Source organism: Crinia signifera, chromosome 1, assembly GCF_055691185.1.
Source record: "Crinia signifera chromosome 1, ASM5569118v1, whole genome shotgun sequence".
In the NCBI taxonomy this organism is placed as follows: domain Eukaryota; kingdom Metazoa; phylum Chordata; class Amphibia; order Anura; family Myobatrachidae; genus Crinia; species Crinia signifera.
In genome coordinates, this window is record NC_139217.1 from 99,196,909 (window position 1) to 99,220,653 (window position 23,745).

The window sequence follows — 23,745 nt, forward strand, 5'->3', positions numbered from 1 at the left end:
CATCTGCCCCACCTGCAGCGCACATGGTTTTGCCCATTTTCCAAACAAATTTGTACTGCAATCAGATCTGAATTAGGGCCTTAATGTGGAACAATTGAAAAAGTCAAGAAACCATATTGATTCCAGAGAACTCTGCTACTTTGTAGAGGAAATATCTCAGTCATTTAAACATAAAGGATGACACCCACAGCACAACGTGACATCTCAGCTTGTTTCATTCACTTCTTATATTAAATAGTTGTCTTCTATAACAGTACACTGAGGTCATCATCGCACCCACAGATCTAAAGATAAGGGGCTGCGCAACCATCGATGGCAGTCTGGAACATCTCCAAGGACAATGCCTTTAAAACCTGACTTTCCCCCTGGAGATGAAGGACCCTTGGAATGGCGACCATGAAATGCGCACTTCTCAGCAAGAACAGCTGTTCATCACAGTGGTACTAAGACGTTTCCACCCAGGGAGGGGGGAGTGCGAGAAGGAGGAGACCAGCAGCACTTACTAACAATCAGAGGATGAGAGGAGGGAGGTATGATTGTTTGTGTGCCTCCTCCTCCTGCTCACACGCACTGCTTAGACCTGCCATCCCTGCATGCTTCTCATTATCGCACAGTGCTCATGCGGGCTGGGATCGCTGCCTCTGTACCCCACTGACATCTGCCAGGCACCCCTCCTAACACGTGCGAGTTACTACTAGGCTTGTCGCGATCTCGCACGTCTAACCGATGCTGGCACTAGACACTGGGCGCAAACTCGCTTGTAGCAATGAACTCGGATGTCCGATTTCCTGAGGCAACTTTGTTCCATTACTTGGCAAGCTCTGGATCACTTGCTTGGAAGAGGCTGATGCTGTGGGGCTTGCTGGACTGAGTGAGGGTGTACTAGGAGCACTAGCCCGACTGACACAAGCACTTGCCGCATCCCGGAGTGGAAAATGCACTTGCTGAAAGTAGCACTACTTCTTCTATACACAGTATTAATCCAGGGGGACATAGCTTATGAGTCAGGGCAAGGCTATTACGACGATCCGGAATTTGGTGACTTCAAGGTAAGGGCATGCCCAGCTTGTGGGTGTGGGTGGCACGTTGTGGTGGCACAGCCAACTTCTGCCACAAGTCCCAGTTCCCATTTCCATCCCATTAGGTGGAAACTGCATCAGATTAATTTGCATTTATATAAACTGTACTAGATTGTGCCAATTCTAATATACATGATTTGGGTTTCTTGTATAAATATTTACTCCAACTTTAATAAATACCATTAACTTGGGGCTATTCTGATGTCAGAATAGGTGGAGAGGAAAGACTTAAGTGTTTTGCAGTATTCGGAGATAATTTCTGGAAGTCTACAATGAGGAATGATTGTGAAATTCTTTTGTATTTAAGTGATTTATTATATGGAGAAGTCTCACTGCCTCTATGATGTCATCGCAGACAACAATGAGTTTGGGCTACACAATAGCATGACATGTACTGGTGCCAGTGGTTTCCACAGTGCAGGGTGTCTGGGGTGACTTCCTTACAGTACCTCGGTTTTCCAAGGAACACACTCAATATAAAGTATCATAAAAGATGAGCACTTTTTTTTTTTCTTTTTCTTCATACATGGTGACTGTACTGTACCCAGCAGCTAACAGGTTAATCTGACATCCTAAGAATTCCACTCAATATGCCAGCACGTGTTTTCACTCACTTGTGACTGATAGAGACAATTTGTTCCTTTAAGTCTGCAAAGCTGTTGTATGAACTGCTCTGTGACTGGGGAAGAACCAAAGGAGCCAGCTAGCAGTCTAGAAAGTGTTGCTGTAGGTGTCAGTTTCTCATCTGTGTCTGTTATTAACAGTATTGCTGTTTTTTGTTCCCTATTTGTAAAGTGCGATGGAATATACAGGCACTATATGTGAATAAATATTTGCTGTGGGTTAAAATACACCATATTGTGGTGGTCTGGTCCTGGAGCAGGTTCCCAGAATTGGAAAAGGCAATGGTATTATTACCTAATTACAGTTAGATAAACAGAGACATCAGGAGATAGTGGTATTTATTCAACTGACCAGTAGGTAAAAAGGTAACGGCTGGAATTTGTACTCCTTCTGGGCCTTTAATGTTTGTGTATACTTTAAAAAACAACTCTTTGCTTGTTCTGTGATATATTTCATAGTTTTGAAATGAACCTTTTGATGCAAAAAATGTAACTAATTGCATTAAAGTGACTATTTACAGATTACGATCAAATACATGTAACAGCAAATTATTTATTCTGGCATATAGGTGTTCGGAGCAAGTGGCCATAACATCCAATTAGTAGCAGGTCGCTTCAATATATATTGTTTTGTGTGTTACAGCACAGATGGTGTAATGGTTAGCATTGCTGAGCCACCATGTTCTATTCCCATCATGGTGCTAACTGTGTAGTTTGTATGTTCTCCCCGTGCTTGTGTGGGTTTCCTCCGAGTACTCCGGGAAACCAATGAAATAAATCTATTCTCTTCTAGAAGATGCTTAATAAATAAGTAGATTGTTACTGGTTGCTCATAGAACTCCCATCTTGGAAACTTTCCCCAAGTCTCAATTAATTTACAATTCTGCGTGTCTCCTTGCTCCCAGAGTGTATCTAGGTTTTGTGAACTAGGGGCCTATTTTATTAAACTTTTTATTATTATATAGAAACAGCAGTATATGCATAATTATTTTTGTGTTCCTGTTTTTTACAAATAGCCTAATGCAAGAGATTTTGTATTTATTTTCAGTGGGGCTATGATCTGATGCCTTTAATACCAAACTCTAAAATGTGAAGCTACTCTAAAGATGCCATCTGAACTGCTTTCAGTTTATGGAGGCATATTTTCCTGATCGAGCTTCCGATTGGTCTCGCCGCTTCTGTTCACTGCTGGCTGCCATTCTGGAAACTGACACCGTGCGCATGCACAAATGGGAAAAATGTCTCCAAAAATGCCAGTGAAGTAACTTGAATGCACTGTGTTATATTCCCGGTTATCACTACTACTATCCCTGTGGATTTCATATAGTACATAGTAGGGGGATTTTCATTACAGATGAAAATATTCACTGTGAAATGTATTTATTAACAGTTTCTTATATAGCGCAGCAGATTCCGTTGTGCTTTACAATAAGAGTCAGTGATACAACAAACTGGGTATTTACAGACCATCAAAAGGTATGAGGGCCCTGCTCGCAGGCTTATGGAGTGCTGATCATCATGGCAGTGACACAATGGTTATGATGTTATTATGTACATGTGTATGTATATTTTCCCCATGTTTACTTTAGGGGGAGTATGGGGGCACTTTGGGGGGACTATGGAATTGCTGTATTGTGTAGATTTTCTTATGTACTGTACCTGGGAAACGCACAGACCGTCCTATCTAATGTTAATGAAAACCAAAAACGACATAGTTTATCAACTGAGATCATTGTAACGATGGAAGTTGTATTCTTCTTCCTATCCGCAGATTACTACATTCCAAACAGTGCATGAGTAATTAGCTGGGAGCAAAAAGTAAAGTGAAAGTTGGTAGACCGGCCTTCAGACCTGTCAGAATGTACCAGTTGCTAAAATGATACGCTCCTCACTCTGCTAGGATTTGGGAACCGTAGTCGTTTCAGCAGTGGAAATTTGAATAAACTGGGATTACATTGCTTACGATACAGTACAACCAAAGCAGAGATTAATCCAAGTCTTCTGACCCCTGCTCACATTTTTAGTAATGCTTACAGCTCTCTTCCAAAAAAAGCAATTTGACATTTTGCAACTTTTTTTTTTTTTTTTGTATTCTTGGCAGATCCTTGCATCCCTAATCTCCAACTCTACGGGCTTGTGTGTCATTTGGCATTTTTAGGCTTTGTATGATCATAGTTTTAAATTAAGAATTTTACACGCAAAACCAAAACTGTGCTAAAATGTTTAGCAAATTTCTCTTTTTAACGTCACTCTTATATTGGTGACACTTTATAATTATGATATACAATTATATATTCTACAATTCTATTCATATCCAAAATAACTTCACTCGAATGGGAATTCCAAACGTGGTCCTATACTGAATTGTCTCCCTTTGTCCCCCCTTGGAGAATGAAGGACAGTAAATCATGGAGCTAGTCATTTAGCAGCTGTAAAATAGTTGGCAGAAAAGAAATGAAAAATAGGATATAGGGAATAGTCAGGCAAATGTCAGATCTGTGTCTTGGTACAGTGGGAACGTTCAGTTACTATACTGAGTGGAACTGGTTATATTGTTCTTTTGAAGTAACACATGATATAGAATACATCTGTCTGTTTACCCTGTTATGTCAGGATTCTGGGGTAATAGGTGCAATACTTGCATGCATTTCTGAATGCAGGTTATGCATGATTGCTGATGGGATAGATTTTCTATAGTGTATTATCGGACTGATTGATAATCTTTCAGATCAATTTATGCTAAATGCTAATAGATGCTCTGTTTCCTGATGGCACGTCCATAGCAGAAGGATCAAATCAAATTGTATTTGTCACGTACAAGTCATACATAGTACAATATGTAGTGAAATACTTATACAACTGCTTATACAACTTGCCTACTTTACATTAGAATAAGTAGATCGGCTGAGGAAGAGTGTAGATAGAGAGATTGTGTGGGGTATGTCTAGAAAGAAGGAAGGAAAGTCCTGGTACTAGGAGGTCGGGTTGAGGGCTCTTATGGCCTGCGGGAAGAAGCTCCTTCTCATTCGCTCTGTGTTTGCCTTCAATGAGTGGTAGCGTTTCCCTGATCGCAGTAGGGAGAAGAGTCCATTGTTGGAATGGCTGAGGTCCTTCATAATCTTCCTGGCTTTTGTTCAGCATCACTTTCTGCATATCATGTCCAGATCTGGAAGCTCGATACGGATGGTACGCTCTGCCGATCGCACAACCCTCTGGAGAGCTTGTCTGTCCTTTTTGGTGCTGTTACCAAACTAGGCCGTGATATTTCCTGTCAGGATGCTCTCAATGGTGCAGGCATAGAAATTCTTTAGTACCCTTGAGGATAGTCTAAAGTCCATCAGTCATCTAAGATGATAAAGATGTTGCCGGGCCTTCTTCACCAGGGAGTTGGCATGGCAGGACCATGTCAGGTCCTGCGTGATGTAGACACCCAGGTACCTGAAACTGTCTCCTCTCTCCACTGGGGTCCCGTCGATGGTCAGTGGCTGGTAGTTTTTCTCCCGCTTTGTCCCGAGGTCCACTATTAGTTCCTTAGTTTTGCTGATGTTCAGGTAGAGATTGTTGACCTGGCACCAAGATTCCAGGTTGCTAACCTCCTCTAGGTAGGCTGTCTCATCATTGTTAGAGATCAGGCCCACCACTACAGTGTCAGCTGCAAACTTAATGATGTTGGTGGAGCTCGTAGTGGCCACATAGTCATAAGTGTATAGAGAGTCGTAAGTGTATAGGATGACTTGCTGAGTCCATCAAGCTAATTTGTATAATATATTGGGGTATATTCAATTGATGGCGGCTCCATTTCGACATTATTTCGCCGGAATCTATTATTCAATCAGTGGGCAAATCCTGATGTCGCATTTGGCCGCTGATTGATGCTCACCCGGCCGGCGTGGGGACTGGGTAAGCACAGCGGCGGGAGGCTGGACGGGGCTAGGTGACCTGCTCTCACGGCCCTGGTGGCGGGATAGGTGAGTGCGGTGGTACGGGAGATGGCGGACAGGAGGACGGTGCTGTGTAAGATGCGGCTGCTGCTCACCCAGCGCCGTCCTCCCTGACTCAATTCGGCATGTTTTCAGATTGGATTTCTCTGCGGGAGAAGCCCGGAGAGGACAACAAAATGTGAAGGTCGGGGACAAGGCTGCCGTATCAAAGCCCCGCCCACAATCGCCACAATTCGCGGGTCCGCAAGTAGGGGGCGGGGCTAAAATGACATGATTTGCGTCATTTTAGTCCCGCCCCCTCCTCCGGACCCGCGATTTACAGGACTTCTTTCCCCAGCTCCGGGGGGGGGGGAGCGGGGGCTCTGGGGGGAATGCGGGAGCCTTGCCCACCTTCCTGGGGGGCTGGGAGGGGGACCCGGTTTTTGGAAGACTCATGGCCGGGAAGGTAGGCAAGTATGGTATATAATCTAAAATTAGTGTTCATTCTAGCGCCCTGCATCTTTCAAAACCCATGCAGTTCCTCTTTCCTGCCTGTCATTCTCTGCCGTAGTTTTACTAGTACAGTCTGGTCTGTATCCTGATACAGACCAGGCTGTTGTATTTGGAAGACTCATGGCCGGGAAGGTAGGCAAGTATGGTATATAATCTAAAATTAGTGTTCATTCTAGCACCCTGCATCTTTCAAAACCCATGCAGTTCCTCTTTCCTGCCTGTCATTCTCTGACGTAGTTTTACTAGTACAGTCTGGTCTGTATCCCGATACAGACCAGGCTGTTGTATAAGCATCAAAGCAGACCGTGACACCCCAGGTAGGTTACACTAGACTCCTCTTGCAACATTATCATAATTTAATCACAGCTGCTACTGACATAGGTGCTGGGAAATTAGGAAACTTGAGATGCGTTTTAAAGATTGTTCCTTTTCAGACTTTCTGAATGCACTGAGCTTTTACCAGTGAGGCCCATTGTACCGGTAGCTCGCTGTTTTGCCACATTCTGTAGTTTTAAACATGTTCAGATTTTGGAACACAGCAGGGGGAATGAATCAACAACAAACCATTCCCCAATTTTAATTATTGTAAGTGTAACCAGAGGAGAATACAGATGTAAAATACACTTATAGAAACAAACTTCTTTTAAAATGGACCAGTAACCTTGTATCAAAATAATTTTTATTAGTGCACTAAACATCACCTGCCTAAAATATAACTGATTTATTTGCTTTTACAATTTCATTTGGTGTCCACGTTTTATTAGTGAAAACACCTTCCTAATGGCCAGTGGCTTGCTAGGCAGACACTGTAGAGATTTATTAAGCCTGGTGAAGTGATAAAGTGTTCGGTGATAATGCTGCAGCCAATTAGCCCCTAGCTGTCATTTTTCAAACACAGCCTGTAACTTGACAGATAAGAAACCTAACCACATGGGGAGATGTTTCTGAGCAATGTAGATAGCTCAGGATCGCTCAGCTCAGTGATGTGTGCTGAGCAGTGGCGGATTCAGGGGGGGGGGCACCCAGGCACGTGCCCCCCCCTGTCATTTATTTTGTAGCTGAGGACCAGGGCTTTCCAACGAGCCCAGCCCCGTGTCTCTAGCCCCCCCGGGAACCAGAGATATCGCCTGGCAAACCTGTAACGTTTTTTCCCCATAGGATAATATGGGACCCGTCAATTCCGACCCCCACCTGGTTCCGATGGCTGCCAGTTCCCGCCCTGGCATCACAGAAGCATGTGGTTGATTTCATGCAATTCCAAATCGCTGGGCCTTCAATATGATACCAGGTTGGTCCAAATGGGTCAATCGGTTCCAGAGATATTGCGTGTAAACCGATTTTTTTATTTTTGAAATGTAATTTCATGGCTGATCATGTTCTTTGAGGGCAGATTACTCTGGAACCAAAAGTTCCAGGTGTGAAAGGGGCATTATTTCTAATAGCCGGGACCTGCAGTGCTCTGAATACAGCCAGGCTCTGCCACTGTCAGTGGCTATCACTTCTGCCTGGCGGTGTCTGTCCCCTATTTACCACAAGCATTTATTCCCCCTTGGCAATGAGCATGTAATCCCACATGGCAACGAGCATGGAACCTCTGGCAATGAGCATGGAAACCTTGGCAATGAGCATGTAGAGAAGCAGCACTTATGTAGCATAATTTTTAATAGGCATTATGGTGTTTGGCATAACACATAATGGACATAATGGCGTGTAACTTAACGTGTAATGGACATTATGGTGTAAATGTTTAATGCGAGCCTTTGGTGGACAATGTCCCTGTTTATGAAGTGTATTGTGAATTTTGGCTTAATCTGTGTGGCATTATGTGAATTTTTTCCCAATCCGTGTGGCATTATGTGAATTTTGGCTCAATCTGTGTGGCATTATGTGAATTTTGGCTCAATCCATGTGGCATTATGTGAATTTTGGCTCAATCCCTATGGTATTTTATGCATTTGGCTCAATCCGTGTGGCATTATGTGAATTTTGACACAATCCATTTGGCATTATGTGAATTTTGGCTCAATCCGTGTGTGTTATTATGTAAATTTTGGCTCAATCCATGTGGCATTATGTGAATTTTGGCTCATTCCATTTGGCATCATGTGTAAGGGGCAAGTATAATGGGGTCTAGTATTTTGTTGCATAATGTGTAGAAGTTGTATATGGTGTTGACACGCCCCCTGTTGAGTGGCCACACACCCTTTTCCGAAACGCACAACTACATCCTTCACTTTTGTCGCCATGTTGGGCCTGCGTACTTTAAATGCCAGGGCCTATTTTTAATTCCATTCCCACCCTCTCCTGCCGCTCTCTTAGCATGTACACTGGCACCACTAACACCACCCCTCCCCCACCCAAACCCTTTTATCATGGTGCCCCCCCTGTCATTTTATCCTGGATCCGCCCCTGGTGCTGAGCGATATGTCAGGGCCAGTGTTCTCGGTTGAGAACACTGGCCCTGACCGGTGATTACCTAGATTTATCCAGCATGCCAGATTTTAATCGCCGGAGCGATGTAGGGGCATTTTCTAAGCGATCTGGTGAGACTGCTTAGAAAATGACCTGAAATCGCGGCCGTCTGTAGGCCGCACTAGGAGCTGATTGGCTTGTGCATTCTCTCCGGACACTTTCCCTTCCCCAGGCTTAATACATCTGCCCCACAGTCACTTATAATGAACCTGTGGGCTCAACTAGAGATGTTTTAAAGGCACCTGTATAACTTTTTTTATATATGAATCCCAGGTTTATTTTAATCAATTTCAAAATCTTTTCTATTTTTTGATTGTGCTAGAGTCAAGGTCCCCACACACACAAGGTCCCAGACAATTTAACTGCAATTTGTGCTTTTTTTCTTGAGATTGTGATGATTAAAAGAGCCCAAATTGCAGGTGAAAGACAGAAGGTCCAGTGCAGTCCTGTGCGCATTGTGAATTGCACCTGCTGCAGAAGCAATCTCTTGGATTGCTTCTAAACCAGGGAGGCTTGGCTGTGATCACTTGCGATCCTATCACCGGGGAAGATCCCGGGCCGCTCAAGGCCGATCACTGTCTATTTTCTCCAAGGGGAGAAGTCGCCGTAGTGTATAGCCCTTTCACAATACCATTTGTTTGTCTTTTGTGCTGTCCAGCATTCTAATCAAGCAATGAAGTGTTTGCATAAAAAATAAATCTTGTATGTGACATAACGAAGTAGCTCTAAAAGAATGATGGAACATGATTCTGCTTGTCTCGTTTACAAACATCACAGGTTGCTATGTACTTTTCGTGTTTTCTCCCCAAAACTATTCTGTATTTCTTTTCATGGAAATAGAAGTCAACAGAAGCCATGCTATCTTTGCTATGATTTTGGATGGCTTTAGTAGTCCATGTAGAACAACACTTTTTATATCCTAACAGCAAATACCCTGGCACACTAGTAAGGCAAACAGGTTCTATATTCCTGGTAATTCATTCTCATCTGTATGATTATGGTATCGTTGTCTGAGGAATATCGTATGATGTTAAAACAGCTGTCAGATGGAAACCTGGGGCTTTCTTTTTGCTACAAAGCATTGCCTGTCCCCAATGGCCCTTTACAGGGCAGAGGGGGGTATTGTTGGGTGAACTTCTTATTAGAGTATTGTTTCTTCTGTTTGTTTGGCATAGCTCTTTGTATCTCTGTGCCTGGCACATGGAAGTGCTGTCTCTTCACAGTTAATTAGTTAAATAGTACAAAGTCAATTCCATATTTCTCAGTGAGCGGTAGATTCAGACACCTGTGCCTCCTACCTTCCCATAATTTATAGATAGCACTGAGTTATTAGCTTGTGGTTTGCTGTGCATATTTATTCATTACACAATATAAAGTGGAATATATCCACTACACAGGTATAAAACGTGTACACAATTGCAAGTTAAAAATATCAAAATACAAATAATAACATTGAGAATGAATACAAGAAAAAGAATGGGTATGATACTTATAGGCTGGATTCTTGTTGAATTGTTATTGGAGGTACTTGTATGTTGGTACTTGTATGTTGGCAATTTTTATGTGGTTTGTAGCTGGTTTGTGATGGGGTCCATATACCTTGCCGGATAAGTGACGCTGGAGGAAGAATATTGGCCCACTGGGATTGTGGGTATCCTCGACGAGATGCGCCCCTACGATCCTTATTATGCAGGTGGTGGTGTCCCAGAATAGATGGTACCAGATGGAAATAATGTCCAGCAAACAGTCCAGTATATGTACCAAGTCGATACTCCAAGGAACAAGATATCCAATTCGCCAGTAACCCAATAAAATCAAATCAGCAGGTGCTCCCTGACATGTTTCACCGTCCAACTGACAGCTTTTTCAAAGCGATCACTATACTTTACACATTGGGCAATATTAAATGCTCCCATTTAGCTTTTTGTTTCAGTGAGGTTTGCCCTATCGCCCTATTCAACGCTCCCGGTTTGCCAAAAATAAACAAAGAGCTTTGCCCTGTTTGCCGCTTGGTCATCACCATTGTTCGCCGTTGCTTTCTTATAGGAAATTTTGTGTACTTCGCCGTTTGTGTATTCAATACAAAAATGGAGAACGCTGCTCATTTTCTTTTTTTGCTCTCAGTATCTTTTTTTAGGTGAACTCAACATAGGTACTTATAAAATAAATGTTTTTCTTGTTTGTTTTGTTTTGTTTTTTGGTGTCTACAAGTCTATTTTTTTTTGTTATTTGAAGGAACTATATTTTTTTTTTCTATAGAAGCGCCACATTAATAGATTTTTTGTGTGTTTTTTCACCCCCCCCCCCCTCATGATGCATTTTTTTTCTCACTGATTATTCTACCAATGATTCCCCTCAGTTATTACCCATGATTCACCTCTTCTACCTCACTCCTTCGTTTGGACTTTGAGGAGATACACAGCTTTTTACACATCAGCTGCTTTGGAATCCTCTTTTTAGGCCAATTTGCATATTTTTGCAATATTTGAACACTGCCTACAACTAACTCCTCGTACGCAGCATTGGTCAATGCTCACTATCAGGGGCGGCGAGCAACTGACGCATTGAATAGGATGAGCAGGAGGCATAGTGAGGGGTAGAAAAAAATGGCGAATTCACAATGAACGAAAAATGGAGAACGCTATGCCCCGCTCGCCGGAGCATTGAATACACCCCATTGTAAGAACTGACTTCTATTGGAGAATGTCCCTAGTTGCGTTTCTGTGTGCATCCGGAAGGTACAGAATTTCTTCTTGCAATGTATAGAGAGGATAAATTGTAATTATCTGGTCTATAACCTGATCACTTTCTTCGTTAATATAATTGCTTTATTCATTATAATGTATCTCACTCCTTTGGTTTATAATTGGGTTTGTTTATATGCCTCATCCATAAGCAAGCAAAGCAAACAGGGCTTAATAGCCGTAGAGTTGTGTCTGGATGACCGGTTTCCTCCAGTGAGTGCTCAGTGTTCCAGTGCTGAATGTGTTAATGACTTCATCAGAAGTGAAGCACGTTCCATTACCTCTGAGTGAGTGGAAACAATACCATCATAATAATGTTACCATAGGTTTTCAGCTATTTCTTTTGTAACAATTCATGACTCTTTAGTAGATCATTTTATGTGTTATGCAAGTGTTCTACTGCAAGGAATGTATCAGATAAACAATCTATATTCCCGGGTATTATGAGCTGCTCGGGGAACAGATATATTCTCTCCGGGTAGGAATGTCTATTTTCTCTCATCTGTTCATTAAAAGACAGGTGCACCCAAACTTTATAATTACATTGCCATAGTTCTTGCCTATGTTCCTTAATTAGAATTCTTAATGCCCCTTTCCCACTGCAGCTAAAAAACGGTAAATTGCCGATTTTCAGCGCAATTTACCGTTTAAGGCTGCAGTGGGAAAGTGCCAGAGTTGAAATACCGTTTAAAGTTAAATGGTATTTCAACCCGTTTTTAAAGCAGAGTCCTACACGTTGAAATAACGTTTAAGAGGCAGTGGGAATGCCTCTTAAACGTTATTTAGCCTCCAGGCAGTCCCAGTGCCTGATGAGACCTAGTAGTTCTCACTTTCTGCATGTGTAATGAGTTCACGTGCATAATAAAGAGCCACTCATTACATATGCGCAAAGTGAGAACTACTAGTTCTCATCAGGCACTGGGACTGCCTGTACCCCGCATGGACCCCCGCTGCCTCCCCACTGCCCTGCATCCCCGTGCAGGTAAGTACAAGGGGAGGGGAGTTGGGGGCACAGGGCAGGTACGGGGGGTTAGGCACTCTTTACACTTGGGGGATGGGGGATTAGGCACTCTTTACACTGGGGAGGGGGGTTAGGAACTCTACATTTTACACGGTTCACTGCAATGGGAATGGTACTTAAATGGTATTTAAAACGGTAATCTGCTGCAGTGGGAATGCTAATACCGTTTTAAATACCATTTAAGATTACCAGTACTTTAAACTGGTCTGCAGTGGAAAAGCAGCATAAGTGGCAAGACTGAAGTGAGTAAAGTGTTTACATATGCATTGTATAGACTGCATATGACAAGATACATCTCTAACCTGAAGCAGCATTGCCATCTACTGTTTGGAATTGTTCCATCACCTGTATACAATATCTACTGTAGTCTGGTACAACACTCCTCACTCATTGACTTACAGTATTAAGGTAAATATTGTTAAGTACAGCTGGCATGTTTGTCATGTTACTCATTTCAGACATACCTCCCCAGCTACCACTGAACTGAAACATGTTGCAAAATGAAATCTGGTCTGAGTTCGCTGGAGGTGTGAGATGCTGGTCGAACTCCTTTTATTTATTTTTTAAAGCGGCAATATAAATGATTGCCGCTTTAAAAAAAAAAAAGGTTATAGTGTGTACACACCATTAGAGTTCGGCCAGTATCCTGCACCCCGGGCGAGCTCAGACCTTATTACATTTAGCTGATAGTGTCCATTTGTGAGTGTACTAGAGGTGAATATGCTAACAAGCACCCCGTAATATGCACTCCTTCGCAACAATCCCATATTTTCCATGTCTGCACTGCTCTGAAAATCTAGGTGCATTGATGTGCATTTATTCTGTACTTACAAAGAAATGCCCATCTTATACATTCAATTGGCTGACAATTGTCCTCATCCTCCCCAAATGCTGCCCAATGTTGCTCAAACACTTCAGTTTTGGAAGAAGCCTCAGTCATTTTGCATTTCAGAAATGAAGACCAATGTATATTGGATATATTCTATACCAGGCCTTCTTTATCCACAAAGTAGAGAGAGAGAGAGTTGGAAGAACTTGCACTCCGAGTTTAGTAGTCACGTACCTGGGTGCCTTTCTTGAAATAATTAAAAGCACAGTATGGTAGCCACTAGTGGTGGTCCAAAACAAAGCACTCCAGGAATTTAGAAATTAACCAAAAATGTATTATACTACGTTCTGGTGTGCAACCCCCCGTCGTCGAGTAACATTTCAACCACCACCAGTGGCTACCATACTGTTATATATATATATATATATATATATAATTAATTACCGCGGTGCAGGAGAACATAGGTAATGTAGGCAACAATTAACCCGCACCCATCGGATTTCTTCAGAATCAAATAATTACTCGGACGCCATAGGCCTTAAGCAACGTTTCGGGGGTTAATTCCCGTAACAAGCCTGAGGACGGGAATTAACCCCCGAAACATTGCCTAAAGCCTGAAGAAATCCGATGGGTGCGGGTTAATCGTTGCCTATATATAGAGAGAGAGAGAGAGAGAGAGAGAGAGAGAGAGAGAGAGAGATATTGTCAGCGGCAATCCTGTCTCATGAAGAAATACACTCCAAACAGGTAGCTGTTTGGAGTGTACATACATAAATCTTCCATTGATAACTACAACTTGAACAAAATGAATGTTGTTACCTATGTTTGGGTCTACAAAGATATATTTGAAGACCAAAAACGTGTAACATGAATCAGTATAGAAACTAAAACAAATACAGAAATACAACTGAAAAAAAATATCATGGACAACAATTATGGTTTGTCCATTAACATTTGCAGCAACTTAAACAGCACTTAAAGTTGAGAACAAACTCCGTAATGAAGCAAGACAAAAATAGCTGTTAAATGAGCTTAAAGTCACAAATTGCATATTAGTCTAGACCAGGGCTGGGCAACACCAGCCCTCCAGATGTTAATGAACTACACATCCCAAACATTAGTTTTGCTATGTGGTCATGCTGAAACTGATGCAAGGCATGCTGGGATGTGTAGTTTATCAACATCTGGAGGGCCGGTGTTGCCCAGCCCTGGTCTAGACAGATGTAAATGGGTACATACTGTAATAGTGTAGTCATGCAGCATTTTTTGATTTGGGGATCAGAAAGTTCTTTTGAGTATAGGGAGGGAGGAGGCAAACGCAGGCTTTCTGGATGAGGATTTCCAAATGTTTAACACAAGCAATTGAAGGATGCACAATTAGTAGGAACACGTGCAGTTTATGTAATAAAATACTAATAATAACTTAGGGGGTTATTCAATGTGATCTATGACTGTCTTATCAATTTCTAAGATGCAATAGAGAAATATTAGACAAACTGCTTGGTTGCTATGGGCTATTAGAAGCTTTAATAAATGTACCCCCTTATTGGCACTTGCGCTGGCTCCATTCCACCATTTATATGGCATGTAATGGCTGTTGGACAGGGTATGGGAAAACGGGGTTCCCAGGAAACAGGTTGTTTGCCTATGGAGAGAAGTTCTATGTTAGACTTGGTTCTGGTTTAATTTTAACCTGTAGTAAATGTATGCTTAATGTTGCAGGATTCTATAGCTAATTTTTCGGAAACCTATAATGCCTATTGTTTTATTGGAATGCGGATTGAATGCCATATTTTCTTCCCCCTGCCCTACCCTAACCCCAAGTCCCCTAGTAAGTGCCTAATCCTAACCTTTGCAAGCCTCCCAACATGACCCATTCCAGTAGTGACAACATGCTCTGTTCCTGGACTTCCATGCCACTGACATTTGCAGAGTTGCAGGGCTGTAGCAACGTCAAAAATTCAGATAGGGGAGCTGCACCAACTGCAACCCCAAACTCCACAGTCAAGGATCACTGGCGGCTGTGGCTCCCCTATTTGAATTTGGACAGTGGTGCAGTCCCACCTCTGCAATTGCCACTGGCAAGGATGTCCAGGAGCAGAGCATTTTGTCCTTCCTGGAATGGGTCATGTTGGGAGGTATGTCTTTGTACCCTGTTGCCTAACCCTCGCAGTTTGTTGCCTAAACCTTCCCCCTGCCTTCTTAGCATAACACCCTGGTCTAATGTTAGCACACCCCACATACTAATGTTCGGGATGCTGTTGATTGGAATTCTGCAATCTGCATCCTCATTGATGTTACGGTTGTGATGCTGGTGTCTGTAGTTTAACCCCTTCACGACATTTGACGTATATATACGTCATGGTCGGGAAGTACTTCCCGACACATGACGTATATATACGTCATGACTTCTAACTGTCACTGCGTCTAGAGACGCAGTGACAGTTAGGTGATGTCTGCTGTCCCTGACAGCAGACATCCCCCCTCGTCGCCCAGGGGGGCAGGGGTGCCCCCCCCGGTCGGCGATCGCTGTGATTGGCTGTTCAAATCTGAACAGTCAATCACAGCGTTTCCTGTGTTACCGGCGGCTAAGCCGCTCGGTAACACAGAAAACGGTGGTGATCGGTGCAGCACCGATCACCACCGATGTGCAGCCCCCCCCTCCCACCCGCCGGGCACTCTCCCGTCAGCGGCAGCAGCTCCCCCGGCTCCCCCGGTGCGCACGCAGCGCTGCCCTCCTCCCCCCTCCCCCCCGCAGCAGCAGCAGCAGCAGCATCATGCTGCTAGAAAAGTTAAAATAAAATAAAAAAGAAGTATTGCAAATGTGTGTATATATATATATATATATATATATATATACACACACACACACACACACACACACACACACACACACACACACACACACACACACACATATACATACAGATGGGGCCGGGCTCATCTTTGCAGGGGATGGCGATGGCGTCGCCATCGCCATTCCCTGCTCCCGCGCCATCTGTGTGTCGGAAGGGGACGCGCGCGCACGAGGTGCGCGCGCGTCCCCTTCCGACGGTGCTGCCCTCGGTCGCCCGGTGCCCACACCGGGCGCCCGCACCCCCCCACAGCCTCCTCGGGTCCCCCCAGCCCCCCTCGAGCGGGAGGCGGACAGTATTGTGTCCGCCTCGCCGCCCGGCCGCCCGGATACTGAGACGCGCGTGCGTGGGGGACGCACGCGCGTCTCAGTCAGATGGCGCGCCGTGTTGCTGGCGGATCGCCAGCAGCATGCTGCTGGCGATTCGCCAGCAAGCATAAGGCCTGCGCTATCTATATATATATATATATATATATATATATATATATATACACACACACACACACACACACACACACACACACACACACACACACACACACACACACACACACACACATATATATATATATATATATATATATATATATATATATATATATGTGTGTGTGTATACCGCACCGATCACCAACGATCGCCAGCCCCCCCCCCTCCCACCCGGCAGCCCCCCTCCCTCCCACCCACCCGGCTGCCGCAGCGCCAGCACCCCTCCCACCCCCCCGCCAGCCGCAGCGCCAGCCCCCCTCCCAAAGCTGGTGACCAAAATGGGGTCACTTGTGGGGGGGTTCCACTGTATTGGTGCTTCGGGGGTCTTGCTAATGCGACATAGCACCCACCATTCATTCCACCACCAAAAATCACTCCTTCCCTTCTGAGTCCTGCCATGCACCCAACTGGTATTTTTTGGTCACATGTGAGGCATTGCCGTACTCGGGAGAAATTGGGGCACAGATTTTGGGGTGCTTTGTCTCCTTCATTCCTTGTGAAAATTAAAAATTTTGAGCCAGAACTGCATTTTTGTGTAAAAAATTAAATTTTTTTACACAAAAATGCAGATCTGGCTCAAAATTTTTCATTTTCACAAGGAATGAAGGAGACAAAGCACCCCAAAATCTGTGCCCCAATTTCTCCCGGGTACGGCAATGCCTCACATGTGACCAAAAAATACCAGTTGGGTGCATGGCAGGACTCAGAAGGGAAGGAGTGATTTTTGGATTTTGCAGCACAGATTCTGGTTGAATGACCCCCGAAACACCCATACAGTGGAACCCCCCCACAAGTGACCCCATTTTGCAAACTACACCCCTCAGGGAATTCATCTAGGGGTATAGAGTACATTTCAAACCCCCCGAGGTTTCACCAATTTTGATACAACTGAGCTGTGAAAATGAAAAATTATTTTTTTTCATTTTCACTGCCCAGTTGTACCACAATTGGTGAAACCCCTGGGGGTTTGAAATGTACACTATACCCCTAGATGAATTCCCTGAGGGGTGTCGTTTGCAAAATGGGGTCACTTGTGGGGGGGTTCCTAACTTTTAGCATCTTATGGTGCCTAGAAACCTACATGGTGCCTAAAAAATAATCTCATAAAAAGGAGGCTCCAAAATCAAGTAGGTGCTCCTTCTATTATGAAGCCTGTGGTTTGGTCACCGTGCACACTAGGGCCACATATAGGATATTTATGAAAACCAAAGAATTGGGGGAATCAATTTTTAGTCACATTTCTCTAGTAAAATGTACTGTGTTCCTTAGAAAAATGTATTAAAATTGCAAATCTGCAAAAAAAATGAAATTTTGAAATTTCACCTACACTTTGTTTTAATTCCTGTGAAACACCTAAAGGGTTAACAAACTTCCAAAATGCTGTTTTGAATACTGTGAGGGGTGCAGTTTTTGAAATGGCATCATTTATGGGGGTGTCTCACATACAAGTCCCTCAAAGTCACATCAAAACTGACCTGGTCCCTAAAAAAATCAGAGTTTGAAATTTTCTTGAAAATTTGAGAATTTGCTAGTCATATTTGAAGCCTCCTAGTGTCCAAAAAAATGAAAAGGGGGTTGAAATAATGATTGCAACATAAAGTAGACATATGGTCTTTGTTAATTATTAACTATTTTGAGTGGTATGATTATTTGTCTCACAAGCAGAAAATGTGACATTTTGCATATTGCTAAATTTTCCATTTTTTCACGATATTTTGGTATTTTTCACAAAAAAACACAGACTGTATCGACCAAAATTTACCACTAACTTGAAGTACAATGTGTCACGAGAAAACAATCTCAAAATCACTGGGATAAGTAAAAGCAAAAAAAAGTTATCCCCACTTAAGTGAGACATGTCAGATTTGAAAAAAAGGGCTCTGTCATGAAGGCACAAACTGGCTCTGTCATGAAGGGGTTAACTGCAGGCATCCTATTTGCTGGGTTGTTAACCACATCTTGCTTTAACCATGTCCAATAAGATTTAGCTCTGTCTACTAGACAGCTGTTCTTTGAACCTGAATGAAATTTGACTTCTGTACGTATAATATGCCTAATACGCACTGTTCTCAAGAATGAGGAACAAGAGCTTCATACGAAACCAGCGAAATGGAACTGCTATTGGTCAGCGGTCTGCCTGCTTGTTTTACGAACTGTTGCAGGAGTTAAGGAAGAATTCACACTTCAAATCTGGTGTTAGCTAGAGTTTGCTGTTTTGAGTTTAAATCTGGTGTTTTATTTTTGTTCTCTGCAGAGTGCCAAAAGCTTCCAGCATTATCTGGTCGCCTATCTACTACGTCATCTGTGTATAGTTCGCATCGGACAGCAAGGTGTTTCAATTTGATTATTTGATTTCTGTTTTCTGTACACTAAACTGTATGAAGACCGTTGCATTAAAACACCTAACTCAGGCCTGGCCAACCTGTGGCTCTCCAGATGTTGTGAAACTACAAATCCCAGCATGCCTTGCAACAGGATTGCTATAAGGTAGTGTTAAAACTGTGGCATGGCATGCTGGGATTTGTAGTTTCACAACATCTGGAGAGCCACAAGTTGGCCAGGCCTGACCTAAAGCTGGGTACACATATGTACAATCGTCGGGCCGTTCTTCCGATCTGCGGACGAACGGCCGTTCGATTGTATATATGTGTACGCTGTCCCGATCCCTTCGTTGCGATCGATAAACGGCCAAAAACGCTCTTGGCCGTCCACGGTCGGTCGGTCGCAGGTTCTTTGCTGCTTAATATTCTTCCGACAGGACGGCTCCATATCGAAAGAAAAGTGACATGTGTACGCACGTTCGATCGATATGCAGCCCGTTCCTGCGATCATTCCTCCCAAAAGCAGCACGCCCATGTGGGTGTTGACTAGCTGCGTCATCCCTCCATCAGCGCAGCATGTAAACAACAGGAAGTCTTCTCCCCCGTACTTTCCGCGCCATGCTGTTAAAGAATATTCGTTGTATGTGCATTCCTTTTGAAATAAATAATCGTTGTGTGTGCATTCCTGACAGATATAGTTTGTTGTGTGTGCATTCCTGACAGATATAGTTTTTAGAAGATAGATAGATAGATATGTGATGATTATTGTTCTGCATAAACACTTAACATTTATTAAGAAATACTGACAAAAAATACTGTGAACACTTTGTTTATTTGGGTGGTCGGACCTGAACAGAGTATCACATACAGGTGCTTGCGTGAAGGTTTAGCAGGAAAGCCCACCCACCCAAAAAACATAAAAACACATTTGAACATGGTGGTGTATGTAGTGGAAAGCGGTCCCACGGCAGCAACGCATCACATGGGAACATCCCGGCCTGCTCACATGTGATGCGTTGCTGCCGTGGGACTGCTTGCCATGACATAAGTGCCACGTGTGAAGGTTTAGCAGGAAAGGCCACCCACCCAAAAAACATAAAAACACATTTGAACATGGTGGTGTATGTAGTGGAAAGCGGTCCCACGGCAGCAACGCATCACATGGGAACATCCCGGCCTGCTCACATGGGATGCGTTGCTGCCGTGGGACTGCTTGCCATGACATAAGTGCCACGTGTGAAGGTTTAGCAGGAAAGCCCACCCACCCAAAAAACATAAAAACACATTTGAACATGGTGGTGTATGTAGTGGAAAGCGGTCCCACGGCAGCAACGCATCACATGGGAACATCCCGGCCTGCTCACATGGGATGCGTTGCTGCCGTGAGACTGCTTGCCACGACATGCACCATGCTTCTGGCCTCCAAATAAACAAGAAGGAGAAAAAAAGTTAAATAAAGTACACAAACTATTTTTTGACTTTACAATGCAAACCGTTGTAAATTTTCTCATATAAAGAGTGTACTACTGCTACGCCTTTTTGGATTTTTGAAATTTTTTGGGCTACGGTATGGACTTTTCCGCTTAGTTCTTGTAGACATTTATGGACTTGTGTCATGTTTTCTTGCATTGTGCTTTCGTCGCTGGACGTGTCAGGTGATGGTGTGTTCTTCTCCCCCTCTGCACTGACATCTGAAATCTCGATGATATCTATAATAAGTACAGATAAAGAAAGGTTTACCTTTCCACAAATGATACGTCACTATCCCATAAAGATGATTTGCAGTATACACTCACCATCTACACTGCTGGTGATCGCAATCACTTGGTGGCCCTCTGCGGTCCCTTCCATCGGCTGCGCAGCCTGGATATCATCTATAGTGACAAGGTAAAGTGACATATTACTACCCCTTGTTGTGTGTATAAAACATGTGTTGTTCTGTTGGTGTGCTGGTACAAAACCTTACCTGTTGTACTCTCCTTCTTTATTTTTAGGTTGGAGGCCCTGTCTCTGCCTTCCTCATGTCTTCTCCTGGGATGGATTTCCTCTGAGTAAAAACAAGCAACATGTCAGCAAAACACACAAAATGTAATGGATCATGACAGTATATTAATAAAGCTACCTAGGGCATTGGACTCACTTCTTTTAATAATTCCACGAATTTTCTTGAGCTTGGCCTGCTCCTTGTGCTTCAGGTCCGACCACCGTTTTTGGAGCTGGTATTTGGACCTTCTTTTCCCAAACTTCTCCTTTATCTCCTTGCATACACGCTGCATAATAATTTATTTTCTATAATTTGTCTTGGGGTATGTTTTTCTCGAACAATCGTAGTCCCTTCTATCCAGCATTTTGACCATCAGTTCCACCTCTGCAGATGACATGGCGGATGCGCGCGTCACTTTTTTCTCCTTGTTGTCAGCGATTTCTTTATCTGTTGTTATCAGTGCTGAATTGGAAAACAAAGGTTCTGTAGGTTCTGTACTGGCCTCCCCCATATGCGGTGGCGCCAGACCCTCCGACATGGCTCCTCGATGTCCCGTGTCTGTGTGACGCGAAGCACGTGAGTGGGGCGGAGATTCGTGTGCTCATCCAATCACTGTGTTTCAAGCCACGTTCAGCACGAAAGAATATTCCGTCGTTGCTGTTGGATTGATCGGAGCAGCGCAGCGAATTTTCCGGACTGTATCGACATTTATTTCGGTGAGTATTAAAACAAAATGTGTAGTTTTCTATGACAGGGACTTCAATCTGTGGGCCATGGGTATGCTGGGGCTTGTAGTGACCGTGTATCCTATGTCCCACAGAGTTTCAACTCCTGTACTATAGCTACAGTATATCTAGTGGCCCACAGACTGAACACCTGTACATTAAATGGTTTATGGTGTGCTTTGTGTATCAAGAAAATAATATGCCTTTTTATTTAATTTTTTGGAACAGAAATTCAACCATGGCAGAAAAAAATGTCGAGTTCATGAAGGACTTCATTGAGGCCTACAGGGATCAAAATTGTCTCTGGAACACAAAATCCAGAGACCATTCCAATCGGCAGAAGAGGCTATCTGCTCTGGAGGAGCTGGTGAGGGTGAGCCAGACCTACTACCCCACAGCCAATGTAGAGTGGGTCCGGACTCGGATTGCCAATATGAGGACCGTCTTTAAAAAAGAACTGAATAAGGTTGAGTCCTCAAAGCGGTCTGGGGCAGGGGCAGACCAAGTCTATGTGCCCAGGCTGTGGTACTACGACCTGCTGGCCTTCACGGTGGACCAGGAGCTGCCCAGGGATTCGGTGGGCAACACTTCAAGGAACCAGCCTGCCCCCTCCACCTCCGCGTGCAACCAAGAGGTTTCTGATGACACCCTTTGCGGCACAGTAAGTAGACGGATTTTTTTTTAAATTTTTTTTTCAAACCAGATAAATATAACAGCAAGTACAGTATAAAAATTGTGAACATGTAAAATTAAAAGGAGGGGTATCGCCCCCTGCAGCTGACCTCTCTGTTGGGCACAACAGAGAGGTCAGTTGCAGGGGGCGATACCCCACCCTTTTGGTTATACATCGTCAATTTGACCTTCTCTGTGGCCCTAATTCTGGTTCTTCTCAGTGGTGGAGCTATACTCTTATCCGCCTGAGAACACAGTGATCAATATTCAGTATTTGGAATATTTTTGTATTTGGAACTTTTGGTTGCCATTGGTAATCCCTGGTATCTACACTGTTGTAGTCTTTCTGGCGCGGATTATTGTAATATTTTTTTGTTGTCTAAAATTAACGAAATAATATCATTCTGCCAATCCACAGCGCCAACACCAATAAAATACTGCATGTATTCATCCCTGTTAATTTAGCTCGCATAGATGCATTTCTGGTGTTTAAATTAGTATTTGGTATGTCTGGTATCTAAATAATTAGTTTCCAGAGATGCCAGTCATAACGCCTCTTCAACTAGCTCACTTTCATCCATGGCAGCAACATGGTGGTGTGTGGGCTGCGTTCTTCTGCGTAGATATAAAAATATATGGAAGTGTTAAAAATCGATAGTGATACATCATCTTGTTTTGTTACAGCCATCGCTATTTGAGGAGGAATCTTCGGCATCGCTGGAGGTGGCATCACAGCTGCCTTCACCGACCCTCTGCTCCACCCCCACACCAACCGCCACGACCAGCGCTGCTGAACCTCAAACAAGCGCTCAACCTCCAGCAGAAGCGCCATCACGAAGAGGACGCAAAAGGCCGAGGCAGACTCCAGATGCTGCGGACGTGGCAACCACCAAGATCCTGGAGTCTGCCAACAGATTGATGAGCATGGATGAGGATGATGCGGACCGGGTGGGGAGTGTATTAGCTGACAATTTGCGAAAGTTGGACCCGGCTACAAGGGTGGAGGTAGAGCGCATATTTTTTGAGACGCTGTACCGGGCCCGTGTGGGGACTCTGTCCCGGCACACACGTCTCACCGATGAGACCCCTCTGCCTAGGGTTGAATTTCAACCCATCAGCCCAGCTCCTATACCCCAACAAGCGGTATTTCACCCGGTGCAATATCCCCAGTATCAACATTTACAGCCACCAACTGGGCAAAGGCAGCACCAACCGGCAACGTTGGCTAATACGCTCCCACCAGGTCCACCTGGTGGCCCCTTCCAGAGTTTATTGGAAAGTCCATCTCCCTCCCAACCACCGATGGATACAGGGGATTATGGGGTGGGACAAGTTTACCACCATATGTAAATATTTTATATAGTTTATTTAAGTGCATTATTGTTTTAAATATTTTTATGTTTAAGTATTTCTTTATTATTTATTTACTTGTTATTTATGTTATATTTTTTATAAGTTTATAAGTTAATAATTTATATAAAAATTAAAAATTCTGTAATCTA

General features: G+C 43.7%; 1 protein-coding gene across 1 annotated transcript in view; it reads left to right on the forward strand.

The window, feature by feature from the left end:
• Nucleotides 1-476: 476 nt before the first annotated feature.
• VEGFC (vascular endothelial growth factor C) overlaps nucleotides 477-23,745 on the forward strand; it is a 150,116-nt gene continuing 126,847 nt past the window's right edge. The window contains exon 1 of the mRNA XM_083170786.1: nucleotides 477-1,049. Within this exon, the coding sequence (XP_083026912.1) occupies nucleotides 936-1,049 (114 nt within the window). The 5' untranslated portion in view covers nucleotides 477-935. The remainder of the gene's footprint in view (nucleotides 1,050-23,745) is intronic.